At 43.6% G+C, this 18520-nt stretch overlaps 2 protein-coding genes across 9 annotated transcripts; both read right to left on the minus strand.

Annotated features, from left to right (window-relative positions):
- Positions 1-60: 60 nt before the first annotated feature.
- Positions 61-1985, minus strand: LOC135247937 (protein HEXIM1-like). The gene has a single exon (XM_064321939.1). The coding sequence runs from the start codon at positions 1646-1648 to the stop codon at positions 497-499; it is 1152 nt and encodes a 383-aa protein (XP_064178009.1). The 5' UTR covers positions 1649-1985; the 3' UTR covers positions 61-496.
- A 3125-nt stretch (positions 1986-5110) lies between these two features.
- On the minus strand, positions 5111-16824 carry acbd4 (acyl-CoA binding domain containing 4). 8 transcript variants are annotated; one of them, XM_064321936.1, is made up of 11 exons: positions 16730-16824; positions 15731-15923; positions 13151-13271; positions 12596-12680; positions 12291-12411; positions 11398-11508; positions 11072-11160; positions 10607-10745; positions 9898-10112; positions 7092-7145; positions 5111-6512 (listed from the first exon to the last, which is right to left on the minus strand). In XM_064321936.1, the coding sequence occupies exons 2-11, from the start codon at positions 15852-15854 to the stop codon at positions 6384-6386; spliced, it is 1188 nt and encodes a 395-aa protein (XP_064178006.1). In that variant the 5' UTR covers positions 15855-15923; positions 16730-16824; the 3' UTR covers positions 5111-6383. The 8 variants fall into 8 exon arrangements, with proteins under 8 accessions (XP_064178006.1, XP_064178008.1, XP_064178002.1 ...); XM_064321938.1 differs by having other exon boundaries at positions 10607-10724; positions 16494-16772; XM_064321932.1 differs by having other exon boundaries at positions 16531-16771.
- Between the last annotated feature and the right edge of the window lie 1696 nt (positions 16825-18520).

Consider the following 18520-nt stretch of genomic DNA (forward strand, 5'->3'; position numbering starts at 1 on the left):
AAAGCGTCTAGCAACACTTACACTGATGACATTTTCAAAATAAAGACGCGCTCACAATAATCAATTTCATATATTTATATATTTACACATTCAGTAAGAACATACAGTTTTTCCAAAAGCTGACATACTGGGCTTTGCCCAAGAAGAATTAGATCCAACTTCGGTCAAACCTAGCCTGGTGGTCATTTGCTTTCGCGCTGAATAGTTTTAACATGTGGCATGAAAGAGGGACACGATAAAAACAAAACCAAACGATCCCCGTTTTTAAGTTCATTAATCAATGGAATTTATTATACAGGTGATTGTATTCTAGCTATGTTCTTAACAGAAAATGTAAAGTCTCAACGATACACAAATGAGAGATTAATAAACATTGTAGCGGAACAGGGGAACGTCCAATGAGTTGTCAAACCAATTAAGATAAAACAGAAGTCACATAAGGAAAAAAAACTTACATTGCCAGCTCCTGAATGAAAAATTACTGAGTGTCTTTTATTCACTCTCCCGTTGTCTGTCCATATGAACTGCCCACGTTAGAGACGGTCTGCCCCCGTTCTCTGTACAACTGGTTCTGCAGACGGAGCTCGCTGTTCTGCGCTCTCAGTCTTTCAAGTTCAACCTCCAGCTCTCTGAGACGCGATGCGTCAGGCTGAGCTACCGGGCTTTCCGCGCTGGTGTCTGGGCATCTCCCGATACAGCGGAGCCGGTTGTTCTCCTCCTCTAAGCGCGACATGCACTTTTCTAACTCCAGGTATTCCCGCACCAACTCTGCCTTGGTCATGTTCTGAAGGCTTTCGACATGATACTTCTCGTAGGTCTCAGAGAAGTCCCTCTGAAGAAACTCCCCGCCGGCGTTCCCTGGTCGCCCCATGCCGTCACTACCACCACCGCTGCCATCCTCTTCCTCCTCGGGCTCGAAATAGTCCTCTTCACTGGCAGTATCTTCCGAGCGGCAAGCACCCATGATTCGCCTGCCCCCAAGCTCGGTGTTCAAGTCCGGTTCCTCGCGGTCATGTTCTTCCATTAGGAACTGCGTGGTATTGTACGGGGCTACGGGCAGTCCCTTTGCAAACATCTCAGCTCGCATGCGGGATGCCCGTGCAGTCTCACGCTCGTCAAGGGCCTTCTTCTCCTCCCATGACAATTTGAAATAGGGCTTCCAACGCCTCTTCTTCTTAGATGGTCGTCGGCGGTGTTTCTTCTTGCCTAGACGTGTATCCGACGAAGGCTGGATCTTACCGCCCGGGCAACCCGAGTTCAGTCTCTTAATGTGGCTGCCACTCTCGCCCTGCACCTGACTCAGGGTCTCTTCTCTCGGTCGGTCTCCACTGTTACCGTGAGCGACAAGCCCGTCCTCCCCTGCTCCATCTCCAGCGGGCTCCTGACACGGTTGAGCTGCTGCCGGACACATGGGGTGTGCGTCTCGAGCCACAAGTCCAGGACACACCTCCAGCTGCTCTCCTTGCATTTGCTTCATAGTGACAGCGTTGCCGTCTGCTTGCTGACCATCTCTGCATCGCCCCCTATCGTCACGCTCCGTTTCCCCATTCTCATTGGTTGGAGGATGCTCCAAAACTGAAGAGCTCCCACCTGAAGTGGTATGAGAAGTTTTCGTATGATGGGTCTTCTCATCGCCTGGTTCTGACATCTTGGTAAATGTGAACGTCGGGCAAGTTCCTCCACCTTCCTATAAGTAAACTAACTATGCTACCTCAAAATTGAAGTCACTGTGCAGTTTAAGATAATAAAAGTCCTTTAAAGACGACTTCAAGCTTTCCAAAGTTTGATTTTATGTTTCGAATAAGCTGCATTAGGTAATTCAGCATAACAATAAAAGCGGTTTGTCTGCTCTTACCTCTCAGATATAACTAAGTCAGCTTCTATGAGTACAGTTAACCCTTTCGCTGCCGTCAGAAATAGGCTTACTCCCACTACTCCAGATGTACCTCTCCCTCCACATTAACAACCAGTGTACTACTACTCTTAAGAGGAAGGGGGCCTTGTTTATATATCCGCTCCGCTACTCTCAGTGCGCATGCGAACACTCATAAACCTAACAGCCCAATGGGAGTTGTAGTTTAAAAGATAACAATTTGTATGAAGATGCCGTTTACAAAACTACACAGTCCACAGTTACGGACTTTTTCGCCGATATGTAAGCCAATCGTTTTCCACCGTTTTGAGCCCAACAAGACCCGCCTTATTCATACTATCATTGGCTAAAATCGTGCCTGTGCTGTTGCTACGCTTAACTTGTTTTCTAATTGGTTTTTTGGACAATCAATCATGAATCCTGTTTTCCTGAGAGGAAAGCAGTCCCGGTTAGCCTTTTAGGCACTACCACTTCCAGAAAAGGGTGACTACGTTAAATCGTAATCACAGGACATACGTATAAAAGAGAAAACACTATTTTATGTAAGAAAATAAATATACAGGTGGTATATGTACGTTACACAGAGATATGTTAATTGCAGTACTGGAGACGATGCATTTTCTGTATCTGCAAGAAAATTTACACAAGCCTCCCTTCCCAGACGAATTACAAGCCCCCTAGAACATAAACTAGTTCTTTATATTCACTAACCGCCAGAGTTAGCTAAACATTCGTCATAACATGCAGGCTATATTGATCGGCTATTTAAAATGACAATAAGGAATGGTATGCTAAACGTTATTTTTGCGAACTTCTGGACATAAACCGTATGGATGCCTGTGCGGAGCGGTACTACGTTGTGTGCCCCTCTGCTCAAAGGAAGCGTAAGGAGACGGGAGATATTGACGAAACGTAAACAAATGTGTCAATAGAGGAAAGAGGTGTTGCCATTTTTACAATCAAATTCAACAAATATGCTCATAACCCCAATCCATGTCACCGTAAAATTGACAGCCTGGTTTGTTTTATGGTGTGCTAAGTAAACTGTAAAACCTGACACTCTGTACCGAGCTAGAATAAACCAATGTAGCTCGTCCATTTGGTAGGATAGGAAAACATTCGAGCAGAGATTCAATTCCTCCATTAAATAGGTAGAACGTTTTGCTACGGATGCACCGTTAGTTAACAGTTGTTAACTCACTGAATGTTGGCGAAGTGCATTAAATTGTTATTTAGGAAGGTATATTGCTATCATGGATTTATGGAACAAACCCATGGTTAGTAATAGAATGTGGAACGTGGCCAGGAGTTGGCTTGAATACGAATATCTAGTCTAGCTAAATGCTAGCTAGTTAGCTAACGTTCGTGGTAGCTTAGACTAGTAACTTTACTTAGCTAGTATTATGTAAGAAACGCGCATGTGATACTGAAAGAAATCTGCATTTCAACACTTTGTAACATAAACGTAAAATGTTTTTTCTTAATTCGACTAGAACTCATTAAGTGAATGCGTCTCAGTCTGAGCGAGTGCCTATTTTGCTGGCAAGCTATCTCGTAACGTTACCCGTTATGTTAGAACGCGTAGGCTACGAGGTAGCTAGTTAACTATCGTTACTGTTGACTGAGAACGTTGCATGATGAGTTCACAAAACAGTTGCGTGTATTTTTACACGTCGTCATGTCGACTAGCTAATGACCCACAAGACAGCTTGTCTGCATATGTCGTAATTCAGACAGTCCTATATTGGACTTTTAGGTAGCTAAACGTTAGCCGCCTTAATAACAGCACGCTAGCAACAACTGTCCCAAGACATGTCTGGGCAACTAAAACCAATAAATTTGGTAGTATAGCAAGTTGGCTGTTTCATGAATGTTTAATGCAAAATAATCAGCTTGCATATTGATTAGCTTGCTAGCTTGTTTTGCAGATGAACTGCCAATCATTAGCTAGCACGCTAGTTTTACTGTTTGGGAGCATTTAAAAGGTAATTTAGGTATGCACTACAAAACACAAATCACTTCATCTTGTGGGAGTAATTCCTGACCGATGTGATACTAGCCAACTGCCCGGCTATCTGGCTAGTCATCGGGTCGTCTACCACGTGCCATGTCTTAGCGAATTAGAGCCGTGAACCGTTGAGTGTTCGTTGAACTGACTGAAGTGGGGACGCCCCAAAAATTGTCCTTGCCAGTTCACAGGACTAGTTGGCGGTAAGCAAATGATGTGCAACACAACATCAACAGGATGAGGATACTGGCTACCAGGATTGTCCCACAGAGTTGTCCAGGTCTTACAGTGTATTTGCGCCATCATAAAATAATCTAGTCATGTAAATACAACCAAGTGTTATTTTAGCACTGTTGTATCCTGTCAAGGTTTCCTTTCTTTCTGGCTGCAATTTAAATGACATTTGGTCATCTGTGGTTCTGTATGTCAGTTCCTAGTTGAAATGTCTCAAAACACAGCCACAGGTCCCTAAAGAAGAAATGGACATCACTGAACAAGCAGAATGCAAAGGAAGGGAGCGATCATTATGGATAATGCCATTTTCAATTATTCCACTGCTGTGACCAGACAAAGTTGAAATGTAGACTAATAAAAAAAAAACATTGCACCTGAGCCCTTATATCACAGAAGCTAGCTTTCATATAAATTTTATTATTCATCAGATAGTTTCCACAACCCTGGTTTTCACTGCCAGTAAATAGGTGACTGTTCATTGATGATTCAAAGCAACCTAAATGAACATGCCTGTAGCGTCTCCCTATCTTTGAGACAAATTCAAAAAACAAAAATTGTTCAGGTTCTTTTCTAGTTACTTGAATGACACAGTATATTGGAATGTATGAGCAGTAGACTAAAACTTCTTGACATTAGGACCTGCTACCCTTGCAGTGCCAAAGATGTGATTCATTTTTATAGTACTATTTTTCAAATCTGTATAGTTCCTTTTACATCCATGCAGAGCATTTATTCATCTGTGGAGAGTCAAATACTGCTTGTCAACCTATGGCTTGAGTACGGATGGATGTTTGTTTGCTGTGGAAATAGGATATTGAGGACCCCGGGGTCTGTCCAACACACCATAGTGGGCCACAGATTCTCCAAGTCCCACCCTCCCATTCAGGACCAGCATTTTACCCAATGTAATCTCAAATTTAATCACACATGTCATAGCTATTGCCAGAGAGGTCTGCACGTGTTTGAAGTTGATACCTGAGAAAACACAAGCCAGACAAGGACACAATTTGTATTTAATAATTGTAAACATTATTGTACAATCAATTACATTTTCCTGCTAAATCTCAACCTGTTAATCCTTTACTTTACATGCTTCACATGGAGTAGGCACCAGTTATTTGAAAACCAGAATTCAGACTGTAAGAGTCCACGTCTGTCAAGCTGTCCAATTGAAGTTACTGTGTCACTTAATTGCAATGCATATATTGTTAATTACAGTGCAGTGGTATAGGTCATTGAGAATTACTTTCTGAATGGACTTCTCTGAATTCTGGTTATCATGCTTAGGCATTACATTTTGTTGAGTTGAATAATAGTTTTGGAAAAATGAGCTTTTGTTCTCCCTCGGTAGAGGAAGAGAGCATTGTTTAAAACATATCACTGATACCGCTACCCATTTCGCTTGTTTTTTTCTCCTCCAATTGTTATTATTTAGAATTATACGCTTGTTCACGAGAATCAGTGTGTATAAGGTGTGGGGGTGAAACTGCACTTTATTACAGCCCAACACATGGAACACGGTCATTTGAGGCCTATTCATTTTCATGCTTGCAGAAAGCGGAGAGATGCTGCACGTCTGCTTTCCACAGTTTGTGCGCTAGATAAACTGTTTCGTTTTGCATCATTTCCATTCCTCTTCCGATATAGCAGGCCGAGACCCAGAAGGTGACAGGGTGTGAAAATCTATCCACACCCAAGAGGGGGAAAATGCTGACTTTGATATCAGGAGGCCAGCAGCGAAGTCGCATGCTGCGACAAAGGCGTTATGTTGGACAGGCAGTCATTTTCGAAACGTTTCCTTCATATGCCGAGTCACCAATGATTCCCCCCCTCCGAAGTCAATGATCTGCGTACCATGAACCGAATACGCCCTCTGCCATTAAGAGGAATTTCCTTAGTTTTCAAAATCCAAATCTCTGCAAATCTTTTAATCTACGGGATAATAAATAGATACTCCATAACGAACATGTTCACAGTTGTAGTGCGCACGTCACTTCATCGCTAGTTAACATAAAACTTAAAACATTCAGTGACATTACATTATTGCATAAAAAAACAAAAAAATTATGTTTTGTATTGTGCATTTTAGTTCCTGTGAGGTGTCACACAACGAAACAGTGGTTCACTTAACAGAGCGTTGGCCTAGACCAAAAGGGTGTACAGAGACTTAGCCCCATGATGGCAGGGTGCACCCGGTCCAGCGCACTTGGTTTGGTGACTGGAAAATGGCAGTTTCTCTTTCTTTCCCTCTTGGAGGGGGGAACCTTTCTACGCGGCGAAGCGAGGCTTCTTTAGCGCGCGGCGCAGAAGGAACACCAGCCCCTGGGCGACGAAGGGCCAGAGCAGCAGGAGCAGCATCGTGCGTCCGGACACGTCGAACGGCCACCACTGGCTCTCCTGCGGAAACACGCCGTGTGTCACCAACACATACAGGATGAAGTAGGCGATGATGCCGCATTCTCTGTCTCACTGTCCACATAAAGAATTAGCGTCATATTGACCCCAGTGCCCTTTGCTTGCCTTTCGCTTCACACATGGTGGGCTCCACTCACAGAAAGCATACAGCCAAAAAGCAAACAATAGCAGTGCCAAGTCTGTCTGGCATGGGTTGGCGTGGTTTAACAGACTGCGCTGACAGAAACCGCGGGTGAACAGCTGTTGCTGCCGCCTTCTCTCCGCACTCACACACACACACACACACACACACACACACACGCACACTCTCTCTCCGCTGCTATCTCTGGTACCATGTGCTGCAGCACCAAACTGGACTCTGACTACAGGGGAAAGGGCCGGAGCTCGTGTGAAACGCAGCCGGAGAACTGCACCCCACAAAGCAAGACAGACAGCACTTGTTTTCCCCAATAAGGAGCCGCTGGCATAAAAAAAAAAAAAAAAAAGAGTAGTAGTGGCTCATGGCCATGTGTAGAAGGGCTCACACGCTCGCACTCACGCCGAAACGCACACACGTCTTACCTCCGGCGAGGGAGCAGAGAACTGAACGGCGGACCTCCACTCAGCATTCTGAGCCTGAAACACAAGAGCAGCACGAGGAGAGGAAGCTGAGTTTATGCTTACCGCGCTTAAATACAGCCAAAAGCCAAGCACCCGTGACACGACACATATTCCTTATTAGCATAACAAATCATCAAGATGGAAACTTCTAGAAGAAATTATAATAATTTAACAATACTCTATAGACTCCTTACAACAGGTGAGGCAACTATATCCTACCCAATTAAACAATGGCAAAGAAATCTTGCTGTATGCATTAGAGAAGTTCAGGGCTAAAATCCACCAAAAAGTATTATCGGTCATTCAGAAGACAAAGAGGCAACTGATTTCGGTGTAAAATAAATCATAAAGCACATGTCACCCTGCAAAAAATGTTTTAAACGGGATTTGAAAACTCCTGACGTGTTTGCATTGCACACTAAACACCCCCGGCGCTTTGGCTGTGTCAAACACTTCTGGCAGGAAACAGTCAGCAGAATCTCCCTCTGGCTCTGCCGCATCTTCATCTCTTTTGTTTACTCCGAGACCTGGCACACTTGACCCCTCCATTAAAAACACCAGAGCCGTGCTCACCGCTCTTACTGTCACCCAGAAAACTCTACTTCCCACGTGACAAAGCAAGAAAAAAAACTAAGGAAATAACCAATGCAATTTGGAAATCCTTCATCGTCGCACTTTATCTGTTCTAACACGCGAGCACACAGGCACACGCGCTTGCACGCACACACAATTCATCCTAGTACAAATACATTGATTTTCTTTTTTAAAATCTCATCTTCTGTCATTGTTTCCTTTGTCTCTACTACCTATTCATCATTTGGACTTGCTTCATATCCTGGGTTATGCTTTTTATTTGTCTGTCGTCCTGTTCAGTCTGCTGATGTGTGCTGTCCGCCTGTCTTATCGGTCTGAACACCCTGTCAGTCTGTATATGTGTCTGTCTATATCTATCCATCTGGCCATTTATCTGATCTGAAAACGGTTTATCAGAGATTTGTCAAAAAACAAAAGAGAATAAACATACACACTCTTGGCCTAAGAGTCAAAATGTCACATTAAAATATCCAAAATGAAAACTCTTGATATTTTTATGTCTGTTAAAGTTTTGACCTGTAGGACCTTGTTAGAATCAGAATGCTGTGCTTCACAACTTACAATCACTACACCGCTATATAAAAGGCTGGGGGAAACCTGTATGGCAGTGTGTGGAGCTACAGAGAGGGCTGTTTAAGTTGGTGTAGAAAAGGGACGGTCAAAGTCGTGGTCAAAGCCGAGTCATGGTCGAGGTGGTAGAAGACACATGGAGTTATCAAACAAAAAAGAAACAGTGGCTGACCGTGTTGTCCACTGTGGTCTCCCCACAGCTGCAGCTGGGAGGATCAATCAACCAGAGTTAGGCTGGGCAACTATGGCCTCCACAGTAACAAGACCAGGTTAAAACCTAGTATATGGCTGGACCTGACACAAGTGATCCGGCCGACCAATGGTGTAACTTCATAACTCGGCCGACCAGTGGAGTAACTTCATCAGTCAGTCAGTCAGTCAGTCACAGACATTCGCGTTTGTAGGGCTGGCCCTGCTGTTACGGTCCAGGCAAAAATGTTTCAGACAACAAACCAGAGTATATAATAATATTACATTTCACACTGTAATTACTAAGTGCAATATTGTTGATATTGTTGACCGTTAGAATAGGCAACAGAAACACAATAATTTGTTGTGTTGATGTGATACATCTTTGTTCTAATTCTTATCTGTACTGTACTTCCGAAGTGTAAAGAGACTAGCGTGTGGAGGGTGTGGCTGCATTCTCTCTGCTAAACAGGAGAGGGCAGTAGCGGACATGTTGAAGAAAACAAATCGTATTCCCTTGAAGGAATTCAACAACAGAATGTAGCCGATTAAGATATCTTCCCCCTGAATCAATTCAATAAGCCAAACAACAATTTGGCACATTCTGAAATGGGACCAAGACCAAATATAACCACAAGAATATTTACTCGGTATCTTTTCAAAGGAAGGAGGATAGGGTGAAGGCCTTGATGTGCACACGCCCAGGTATGTGTACTGCAATTTTGGCATACTAATATCCTGGTACAGTACTGATGTGGAAAAATGGTGTACATTAGCATGCATGTTCAGTGTTTGAGTGAAACGTGTGAGCTGCGTGGTGCAGATTGGGCAGTACACTGCAGATTGCAGGCCTACTTCTGCATCTTCTTCTGCTGTATCGGAGAATGAGCACAATGATGATGAAGTTTTAAAGCGACAGATCACTTTTTGTGTTTATAAAAAATATCTTATTTCAGTTTTAGTTAATGTTTTTGATTTTTTTAGTACCAAACTGTGTTTTTAGTTTGACATATTTAGAGAAGTTTCTGACAGTGTGCTAACTTTATGATGGCCGGTATAGAGAATTTGAGAGTCTGTGGTCTTTAGTAACAAAATACCCTTCACATCACTCAAAAGCAGCTTATACAAGAACATAAAGTCTCTAGAGATAGTCCGTAAATACATTACCCAGTGTTCTTCAAAACATTACGTACCGGCTTTGGAAACATAAATTAGCTGTAAACTTGTACAATGTATCATTTTGTCTTGGGTGCATATTCACGCATTCAATACGTGAATATGCACCCAAAACGAGCAGTGTAGCACTGTATTTATGCGAAGAGTTTTGCTATCTGGAACTCTGTTGTGGAAAATGAGTCTAAAGCGCTCTTTGCGGACTGTAGCCGTAGAGGCGAAGCGTGCGTTGGGCGCTCACCTGCGCAGCCGCAAGCCTCTCCACGGCCTCCAGCCGCTCCATCACGCTGTGCATGTCCTCACGCAGCCGACGCAGCGCCGACACGATCTGCTGCTGCAGCTGCAGCTGCGCGTCCTGCGCCCGCTCGGCTCCGCCTCCTCCCTCCCAGCCGTCTCCGCCCCCGGGCCCCGGGGCCCCGCCCCCCGGGTGCCGGGCGCCGCCCCGCGGCTCGCCGCCTGATGCAGAGCCACACGTGAGCTTAGCTTAGCGTGAAACCCGCGAGCGCTAACTTCTCTATGAATGATCGATACCTGACTTCATGTAGCCAGTAGACAATCAATCACAATACATTTGGTGCCTGACTCCAATCTTTTAAAAAAGAACAGTAATACATAGACATTTACGTCATGAACTTGTACTCTTTCTTCATTACTGAGCCACGAAAACTACAAAAGATCTCTGGTATAACAAGGACCTTGAGAAGTTGTAACTTCTGGGGTCATACCCCCGTCAGTTAAATGGTTAGCCTATAACACTGAGGTTTGTTTCTCAGAAATTCTGCTGTACACGGTAAACATGTTTATAAATGATACATTTTTTTACAATCTTCTTTTCTGACTTCGTCATAAATCACTGACCAAATCAATGACCAAAGTTTCCATTAATAAAACAAATTTTTAATGCTTTGATGCCTTGGCTGTGAGGACTGAGGAGTTAAAGATTAGCTCACGTGTCTCCTCCCTCCGATGCCCCTGCCGCATCTCCCTGCCTGAGCCTCTCCCTCTCATTGGTGGAGGTCTTCCTTCTCCCGCCCCTTCTCCGCCTTGCCCAGCTCCCACCTGCGTCACCTTGGATACAGGGGTGCGGTCCTGTACAGGGTTATAATTGGAGGGCACCGAGTGCAGAAGCTCACTGTGAATACTACCTGCCTAAACACAAGCACACACACACGTGCACGCATGCACGCACACACACACACACACACAATGCACACCCTCATACACACACACACACACACAAGGAAGTACAGGGCCAAGGAGGCAGTGAGTAGTAACAACTCTTGCCAAAACCAATATAGCCTTCTAGTAATGCCTTAGAATGCCTTTAAGAGATTACTTAGTGTTAGCTAACTTACGGAAAGAAAGATTACGGTTTTTCTGTGTTTATCCACGACTACAAAACACTGGGTTAGTACCTTATGTTGGTCCAGCTGCTCCAGCGAATCACAGAAGACCTCACTCTCTGAGTCACTTGTCAGTATTAAGCCATCAGGCAAAGTAGTGCCTGAAGAGAGAAAGGAGTTAGTCACCATAGGTTGCTCTGACACACCCCACAGTAACGTGAATGTACATGCACCGTGGCAAGAGCAACGGTATTAACAGTAAAGAACCATTTAAATATCTACACAGCAGGCTTGCACACACCCCCCACCTCCACATACTATTAAATTCAATCAGACGTATGCTATTCAATCAGATGTATGCTATTCAGATTTGAATGCAGGTGCGAGTTTGTTCTCACTGTGACAGTCACTGGACTTCCTCTGACACGCTTCCTGCCTCGTGGAAGGCTCCTCTGTCATCTCAGTCTGGGCCTCTGTTGGGCTGGCTGTCTGCTCACTCCCCTCCAGTTCTACAGAGAAACATACAAACCACACATCACATTACATTACATTACAGGCATTTAGCAGACGCTCTTATCCAGAGCGACTTACATTGTATCAGCTGGATATATATACTGGAGCCTTGCTCAAGGGTACAACAGCAGTGTCCTACCGGGGAATCGAACCTGCGACCTTTAGGTTACAAGACCAACTCCTTAGCCATTATACTACACTGCCGTCGTGTGCCCACGCCCACAACATATACATTATTTAAAATAGCGGTTTTAGTAATCACGATTCAACTTCACTCTAATTTTTGAATGTAATAAACTGTTCCTCAACCGTACTGTAGCAAGTATCCATATTAAAAATGCACGTTGATTTGTTTAAATAACACTATGGCTCATCTGAATGCCTTTCCTATTCCTTCGGATATCTTGCACTAAAAAAACTGAATGGATTTATCCACTTCTTCTCCTCCCACCGCATGAAACTGTAACATCAGAGCTTTTTTAACTGTTAATGATCACTTACTGCATACACTTAAAGCATGGTCTAACCATGGTCAATTCCCTGCATAAATGTCTGGGCTGTGTGGGCTGGGTCTTACTGTTTATAATTTGTGTGTACGTACCATTTCCTTAATGGAGGCAGGCAAAGTGAGGCCAAGTTTACTTATTTCAAAGACCGTTTGGAAAAACAGCCACTCCTCAGCAAGTAATGAACCAAAGCCCTTTCTGTGTTTTCCTGTTTCGTAGCTTTGCCGTAACTAAGGGGAAGCGCTTGGTTTTCTCCCAGCCCTGCCACTCACCTGCCCTGAGATTCAGCAGCGCCTCTGGCGGCCTTGGCATGTCATGAATCACGAGGTAGAGAGGTTCGAAGTAGTGGAAGAGAGACGCCGTCTTCTCGTTCATTGGCATCGTGTCAATCACCTAGAAGGCGGGACAGGGCGGCTGCCGGTCAGTACAGCCACAATCGGAACCAATCAGAGCGGGACAGCGGCAATCCGACTCCCAAACAGACGCAGAGACCGAGTCCAGTTTTAAACCGCAGAGGAACACAGCCAGGCTTGACCCGCACCCAGCGCTGGCCAATGAGACGGACCCTCTGCCGTACCTCCTGCGCCACCTTCTTCATCTCCTCCACATACGCCGTCATGGCCGCGCTGCTGCTCATCTCTCCCAGGTGACTCCAGGCGTCCCTGATGGTAACCAAAGACAGGCACGCTAGAGTAACTGGGCGGCAGTGTAGTATAATGGGTATGGAGCTGGTCTTGTAACCTAAAGGTCACAGGTTCAATTCCCTGGTAGGACACTGCCGTTGTACCCTTGAGCAAGGTACTTAACCTACACTGCTTCAGTATATATCCAGCTGTATTTTTGGATGCAATGTAAATGCTGTGTAGAATGTTGTGTATGTCGCTCTGGATAAGAGCGACATACACAACTGCCTGTAATGTAATGTAATAAAGGGGCGTTAGCAGGGCGCTGCTTTAAAAGAGCACGTGCGCTCAGTGAACCTACACTGCATAAATACAGGCTAATAAAATACTGCACAACACAGGAGGGCTCATTGCTCCGCCTCATTACGAGAGAGCGAAGGGTAATGTCTTAACGATCGCACGTGCGGGGCGTCATTTCCAGCGCCCCTGCACCGGCGCGCGCCTCTCACCATTTGTAGCGGCCGACGGGGTCCCAGAAGCCCGGGCGGGAGGCCCTGCAGGGGCCGCAGACCGCCTGCTTGTAGAGCCCGTAGAAGCGCAGCATCACCTCATAGGAGGGTCTGTAGGCCCCTGGTGAGACAAACGCAGCACACAGCTCAGGGCACAGCGCGCCACTAGTACACACGTTTACCGTTAAGCGAAAACCCGCGGCTGCAATTCTCAACTGCATGCGGCAATCGCAGGTGGCATATTAAAAGCCAAACCTAAACGGAAGCATCAAAACGCAAACTCGTTCCATTCCAAAAACCCAAATCCCAGGCTGAAAGCAAGGGATCGCAAGAATCCTGGACTTCTTCTGGCTACCCTACACATTAGTTCAGCTTAAAGGCACAGAGCCCACAGCCAAAGAATGTGTAACGGCAGCATTGCAAGCAATGCCAGTTCAGACCACAGATTAGCGACACGACCACGCCGTTTCAGAATGACGCAGAGAAGCGCTGCGGCAGTGTGAACTACCCGTCTACCCCAGAATGGCTGATGCCGTCGCAGGCTATTCAGCCCGTCTAATCGCAGGTGGCGGGTTTCAGAACGTTGCAAAGGGTCACCAGCTGCGGCTCACCGCTTCCCTAATCTGTGGTCTGAACTGGCTTTCAGGAAGACAAGTTTCAGGCAAAGCGGCTAAAACGATACCTATGGCTAGTCTTCAACTGTAAAGAAATTAGCTGCTCAGTGTGAAATTCACATGCGACCGATGTTTATGAGTCAATCCTTCAGAACATCACATCGGTCACTACTCGTGTTGCTGTGTTGACATTGAAGCATGAGGCAGAGGTCTGCTCGATACCGTGCTGTAAGCGCCAGCAGTAGAACTTTCAACATAGCACTGAGCACTAGTGCTCGTGAAAACATTACATCATTTCAAAATACAAGCTGGCAATTGTACGCCTGCATTTCACGGAACTCACTGGGGTTTTTGATGCACATGCAATACATGAATATGAATGAATGGATGACACAGACGCATGGGTTAAAAGCAGCCATAAGGTGAGGTTAGTTCTGGATGAGTCCACACATGCAAGTATGTTCAAATGTGTCATTACCAATGTGAGGCGCCAGACAATGAATGACAAAATAGAAACACAACAAAATGGATACGATGTGAAACACTGTAGTGGCTGCACAATGGTTTGGGTGCTCCTGCACCCTAAGAAGGGAAGGCCAAAGTCTGTTGTTATTTAACGGACCAAAGTGGTCCTCGTTCCCCCCTGTGTTAAATCACTTCTTTCAATGTGGAAATCTCACCTTCCACAGAGTACGAGCAGTAACCCAATATTTTGAGGAGCGTGATGCTAATGTTATCCATATGCCGTGGCCTTCTCAGCCACCAGATCGGAACCCAATCTATCATTATGGGATGTCCCTGAGTAACATCAGAAACATCACATTTCCCACTTCCATCAACTAAACGTGAGTTGATTTAATTTTCTTGTGAAAGAGTGGTGTCAGGCTCCTCATGCAGAATTCTATAAGATGGTAAACTCTATGCTACAGTATATACAGACAGCACTGGACAGCACACTGTTTCCCAACGTCCTATTAAATTAATTCAAATTGGAGTTTCCATTTTTGTTCACTACCTGAACATAGAAAATAATAATGCAAAGACACAGTTATATATTTTGAAAATTCTAACAGTCTAAAGTTTAATACATGCAACAGTTAGCATAATATCTATAATTGTGAGTAAAAATTCTTAAATTCTCCTCTAAAACTCTTTAACACGGAGGGAACCTCACCCCCTTTTCCCAGTAGCTAAAAAAAATAATAATCTGAAAAGGTTACCATTTGATTACCCGTTGGGTACATTTTAAAAGTCTTCGCAAGAAAATGTTCACAAATCAAGTGTATTTTTATTCACTGAAACATCCTTAGTTCATATCATAACACTCAGCCTTTGTCACCTATGTGCAGGGGGCTTTATAGTGTGAGCAACACCAGTCTGTGAGAATGGGCACGCTAACAACATACCTTCCATCACGTTATGTATACCCTGGGCTTTTCCACTTTTTTAAGAAAAAAAGAAGTCTTAAAAAATATGACGTAGTCAATGTATAAATGCATACCCACTATGCGCCAAGGGCTATATACTGTACTTATTACAACCTCCTCTTACCATTTCTCCAAAAAAAAGTAGGGCGTTAGCAATACTGTCGTTTCTAAACTGTTTGGGGGGGAAATTCTCGTTGTACAATCTCTGCAAAATAATACAAACCACACAATAGTTAGCTATTTAAAAAAATAAAAAAAGGCATCGGCGCATAATAGGACACGTGCTACCTCAGTGCAAACCAGATGGCGTTCACGACATGGAATATAACCACTGGTCCATTTCTGTTACAGGACTATTTCTTTGAAGTCCACAATAAAGCTTGACTTTCCAAATTACCTGTATACCCCTTCTTATTTACAGGCGATGAAGTGCAATTTTACGAGCATTCCATTTGAATGCGAAATTACAACGACATTCTTGTATGACCTCTTACCAAGATCTATTCATTCAAACCGGTTTTTAACTTGACATTGCTCACCGTTTTTTGGGAGATTCTGTATGACGTCAACTGCAGCTCGGAAGCGTCTGACACAGCTGTCTTCTGACTCTGCCATGGACAGAACTGGCACAGCTGCTCTGTCGGTACAACAGTCCCGTGGCATCCAGCCGGGACAGCAGGGAGAGCTGTCGCTCCACTTCCACACTCCAGGCCACACCGAGGACCCGTCAACCTGACTCGGAGAAAACGAAGCCGCAAACGCTTTGCTGAATACTGAGTTTCAAAAGTTCCAACTTTTCTTCCAAAATAGAATATGTGCCAGTTAATTAGCCTATGAAGATAAAAGAAGTCCCAAGCTTTGTCACATGAAATAACGTTACATTGTCGCATTAATTTCTGTTCAGTGCGTTTGTGAAGAACATCTTTACGACCTCTCCTCCATTTTACCTGAGATTTCCCACTGTAAACTTGCTGGCAAGAACACAAGCTAGCCACAGACGTAATTAGCTAGCTAACTAGGCAGCAGAAATATAGCCGACTAGCTAAATTACCAAGATACTTCACCTTGTCATCCAGTCAGTCAAATAATTACAGTAGTTACCTAGCTAGCTACAAATGTCCTTATTCTGTTGGTTGCTGTGTTGGTCAACTTAAATGTTAGTCATTTATTTATCGCGTGAACATATTTACCAAAGTTAATGGCGTAATATGTTGTGCAAGCATGCTTGTTAATAAGCGTATCAGTTAATACTAATTATGCATTTACCAATTTAGCTTATTTCAGCTACGTGACTGGTCTTACCTTCTTTCGGTCACCCAAATACTAGCTAGCTAGTTACCTGTCATGACAGAACTCTCGTAGGCGACATTATGATGTAGCTAAATGCGCTAGCTTAACAGCTAGCCAGTTGAAAAAGCCGAAAAAGATATATAAGACTGTTATCAATATTACTGAACTTAGTTGTATGCTCCTATAATACCATAGCTAATTAAAAACTTTCTGTTTTTGCCAATGACAGTCGAGCTACTTGTATTCACCCCTTCGGAATTTCATGCAGAACTTGTTTCCGAAGCAAATCACGTGATAGCCTTGTTTGTCACTATTTAGGCGGGATTTCCAAGGTTCTTAATCCAATGGATGGACCATACTTCAACACTGAGGCACCAAATAGCCAATCAAATAGTGCTTGCAACCTGTAATACTCAGAGGGTTGCCAGCTGTGTTCGTAATCCCCGAACCAAGAGGAAATTAGAAGTGCATGAGAGCGTCCATGAGATCGGTAATGAATTGTAGATTTATTTAAAAAATGTGGATATTTATATGACGAGATGCTGAAAGGAAACCTGTTTTGAAGGAAGGAAGGGAGGGGTGGAATATCAGGGTAAGCTTCCATTTCCCTTTGTGCGCACAGCATTTAATTATAGCTACATTCGTACGTTTTGTATATTTAATACTGTATATTTAATCTACCCCACAATCTCTGTGTATTTTATGGAAGAGGATTAGGGCCACATTTAAAAAAAAAATTGAGTTCCGACTTTAAAGTCAGAATTCTGAGATTAAAGTCAGAATTCTGAGAATAAAGTCAGAATTCTCAGAATTTAAATCTCAGAACTTTAATCTCAGAATTCTGACTTTAAAGTCAGAACTCAAAAAAAAAAAAAAAATCACATGTGACTCTAATCCTCTTCCATAGTATTTTGTATATATTACATGTAATTTATTATTGTTATTACCAATATGATTTCTGCATATCAAATAATACTACAGAACTACAAAGGATGGATTCACTAATAGCCCAGATATTAACATCCAATGGGTTCATATAATCAAGTCCTGTTACCCTGACACAAACAAAAAAATGATATGGTAATAGTGAAGTTGCTGTTAATTTGTGAAAATATCAAGAGAATGAAGATATTAACTTGTGTATGCGTGTGGCATGTGCATTTGATATTAAAAACATTTAATATCTTCTGTATTAAACATGAAGTGCAGGTATTGCACAGATTACCTTTCGTTCTCTAGCCAAAACACACAGAAAGTCTACTCAAGCGGGTATATGTGCAGAGGCGTAACCAAGACCTTAAAAATACCGAGGTCAAGAAACTCGGTTGAGGTGAGGGTGGTTCGGGGTATGCTCCTTTCTTTTTTTAAATTTAGTCATTTAATTGAGGATGCATTTTTGGTGTAAAAATTCTACATATGCCATTAGGCTGTACATCTTGATTAGGCTTATATTTGCTAAAATATTCAATACCATTAATTCCCCTCCTTAATGATATGCAGCAGATGTTCTCACTAAAGAAAGAACTGACATAGGCTTTGGAAATGGACATGAAATAAAATACTGAGGACATGACCTCAGTGTCCTCAATGGTAATGGTAGTTATGGCCCTGTGTGTGCATGGCAAGTTTTGACCTTTGACCTGACTCTAATTTAAGTATCCCTAGTGTAGCCATTGGATTCCACATAGTGTTCCCTTGAATCAGGTTTTATGGCAACAGGCCCTGGGAAGTAGATATCATTGGAGGGCTGGAAGGTAAAACATGGAAAGAATAAATAAATAAATAAATAAATAAATAAAGCAATAAGTTGACACCATTTGTCTTAGGGAGAGGCAGGGAGAAGTTCATGACAACAGGAAGAGGAAATGGTGAACCTGGACAAGGTGAAGTTGTTAGCCTAAACTGCTTCCTTGGATCATAATTTTAGTGGCTATTCTCATCTGTGGAGTGCAAGTACACTCTCATCCTTCACTCGAATTGGCTATTTTTTTAGCCGTGGAAGTGAAGGCAAACACTAACATGATCAATTTTATACTGTA

The sequence above is a fragment of the Anguilla rostrata genome, chromosome 2 (genome assembly GCF_018555375.3).
Source record: "Anguilla rostrata isolate EN2019 chromosome 2, ASM1855537v3, whole genome shotgun sequence".
NCBI classification, from domain to species: domain Eukaryota; kingdom Metazoa; phylum Chordata; class Actinopteri; order Anguilliformes; family Anguillidae; genus Anguilla; species Anguilla rostrata.

Excerpts from the sequence above, each read along its gene's own strand:
- LOC135247937 (XM_064321939.1), bottom strand. The coding sequence starts at position 1,648 with ATGTCAGAACCAGGCGATGAGAAGACCCATCATACGAAAACTTCTCAT.
- acbd4 (XM_064321936.1), bottom strand. The coding sequence starts at position 15,854 with ATGCCACGGGACTGTTGTACCGACAGAGCAGCTGTGCCAGTTCTGTCC. Across the intron at positions 11,509-12,290 it reads GCTGCTGAATCTCAGGGCAG|AACTGGAGGGGAGTGAGCAG; the intron begins GTGAGTGGCAGG and ends GTTTCTCTGTAG. Across the intron at positions 10,113-10,606 it reads GCATCGGAGGGAGGAGACAC|GCGGCGAGCCGCGGGGCGGC; the intron begins GTGAGCTAATCT and ends GCTCTGCATCAG.